Genomic DNA, 1230 nt, shown 5'->3' on the forward strand with positions numbered 1-1230 from the left:
CTCTCTGTGTGTGTGTGTGTGTGTGTGTGTGTGTCTGTGTGTAGACATTCCTCAGTGATGACAGCTTGGCTTCACCTCCCAAAATGCATCAGGACTCTGACCCCAAAGTTTCAGCAGAGCAGAGGACTGAAGATCCGCTGCAGGTACCCAGACCTCCGAGACCTCTTAAACACCTTAGACCTCTTAGTACTCTTATACCCTACTAGAGCTGTTAGACCTCCTATACCCTACTAGACCTGTTAGACCTCCTATACCCTCCTAGACCTGTTAGACCTCCTATACCATCCTAGACCTGTTAGATCTCTTGGACCTCCTAGATGTCTTAGACCTCCTAAACCTCTTAGACCGTTTAGACCTCTTAGACCTTTTAGTCCTCCTAGTTGTCTTATACCTCATGGGGGAGGGTGGCTTAGACCCTATAGACCCCCTAACCTCTGACCTGTTGTATAGCGACCCCCAGGACAGCTGGGAGACCGGTTAAGCTGCACCCCCCCTCCAGAGTCCTCCTTCCTGGAGAGACTCAAAGCTGTGGACGAGGAGCTGGACTGCAGCGCCGCCTACACATATAACCAGGTAACATATAACCAGGTAACCCTTAACAACCAGGTAACAAATAACCAGGTAACCCTTAACAACCAGGTAACAAATAACCAGGTAACCCCTAACAACCAGGTCTCTCCCCCTGTCTGTTTCTCCACATGTCTGTCTCCCTCCATGTCTATCTCTCTCCCTGTCTGTCTCTCAGTCTCTGGACAGAGACGCTGATGAAGAAGATGATGATGATGATGATGGGGGTCTGGCCTTCCGGACGCGGTCCAAGCGTCCTCTGGTGGACGTCCCTCTGGGCCAGCTGGAGGCGGAGCTTCTGGCCCCTGACATCACGGCGGACATGTACGCACCGACCGCCGCACCGGGGGACCGCCACTGGACCAAATGGCTGCGGGGCCTCATGGTCCCTGACATCGACGGTAGGAAGGCTTTTAATATACAGACACGGGGCCTCATGGTCCCACACACCGACACAGGGCCTCATAGTCCCAGACACCGACACAGGGCCTCATGGTCCCAGACACCGACACAGGGCCTCATTGTCCCACACACCGACACAGGGCCTCATTGTCCCACACACCGACACAGGGCCTCATGGTCCCTGACACCGACGGTAGGAAGGCTCGTAATATACAGACACAGGGCCACATGGTCCCAGACACCGACACAGGGCCTCATGGT

General features: G+C 54.4%; 1 protein-coding gene across 1 annotated transcript in view; it reads left to right on the forward strand.

Annotated features, from left to right (window-relative positions):
* Positions 1–1220, forward strand: part of LOC117941302 (GON-4-like protein) — a gene marked incomplete at its 3' end in the record, with an annotated part of 3918 nt that extends 2698 nt beyond the window's left edge. The window contains exons 7-9 of the mRNA XM_034866367.1: positions 45–143; positions 451–573; positions 746–1220. Coding sequence (XP_034722258.1) covers positions 45–143; positions 451–573; positions 746–1220 — 697 coding nt within the window. The remainder of the gene's footprint in view (positions 1–44; positions 144–450; positions 574–745) is intronic.
* Between the last annotated feature and the right edge of the window lie 10 nt (positions 1221–1230).

Source organism: Etheostoma cragini, unplaced genomic scaffold, assembly GCF_013103735.1.
Source record: "Etheostoma cragini isolate CJK2018 unplaced genomic scaffold, CSU_Ecrag_1.0 ScbMSFa_526, whole genome shotgun sequence".
NCBI lineage: Eukaryota > Metazoa > Chordata > Actinopteri > Perciformes > Percidae > Etheostoma > Etheostoma cragini.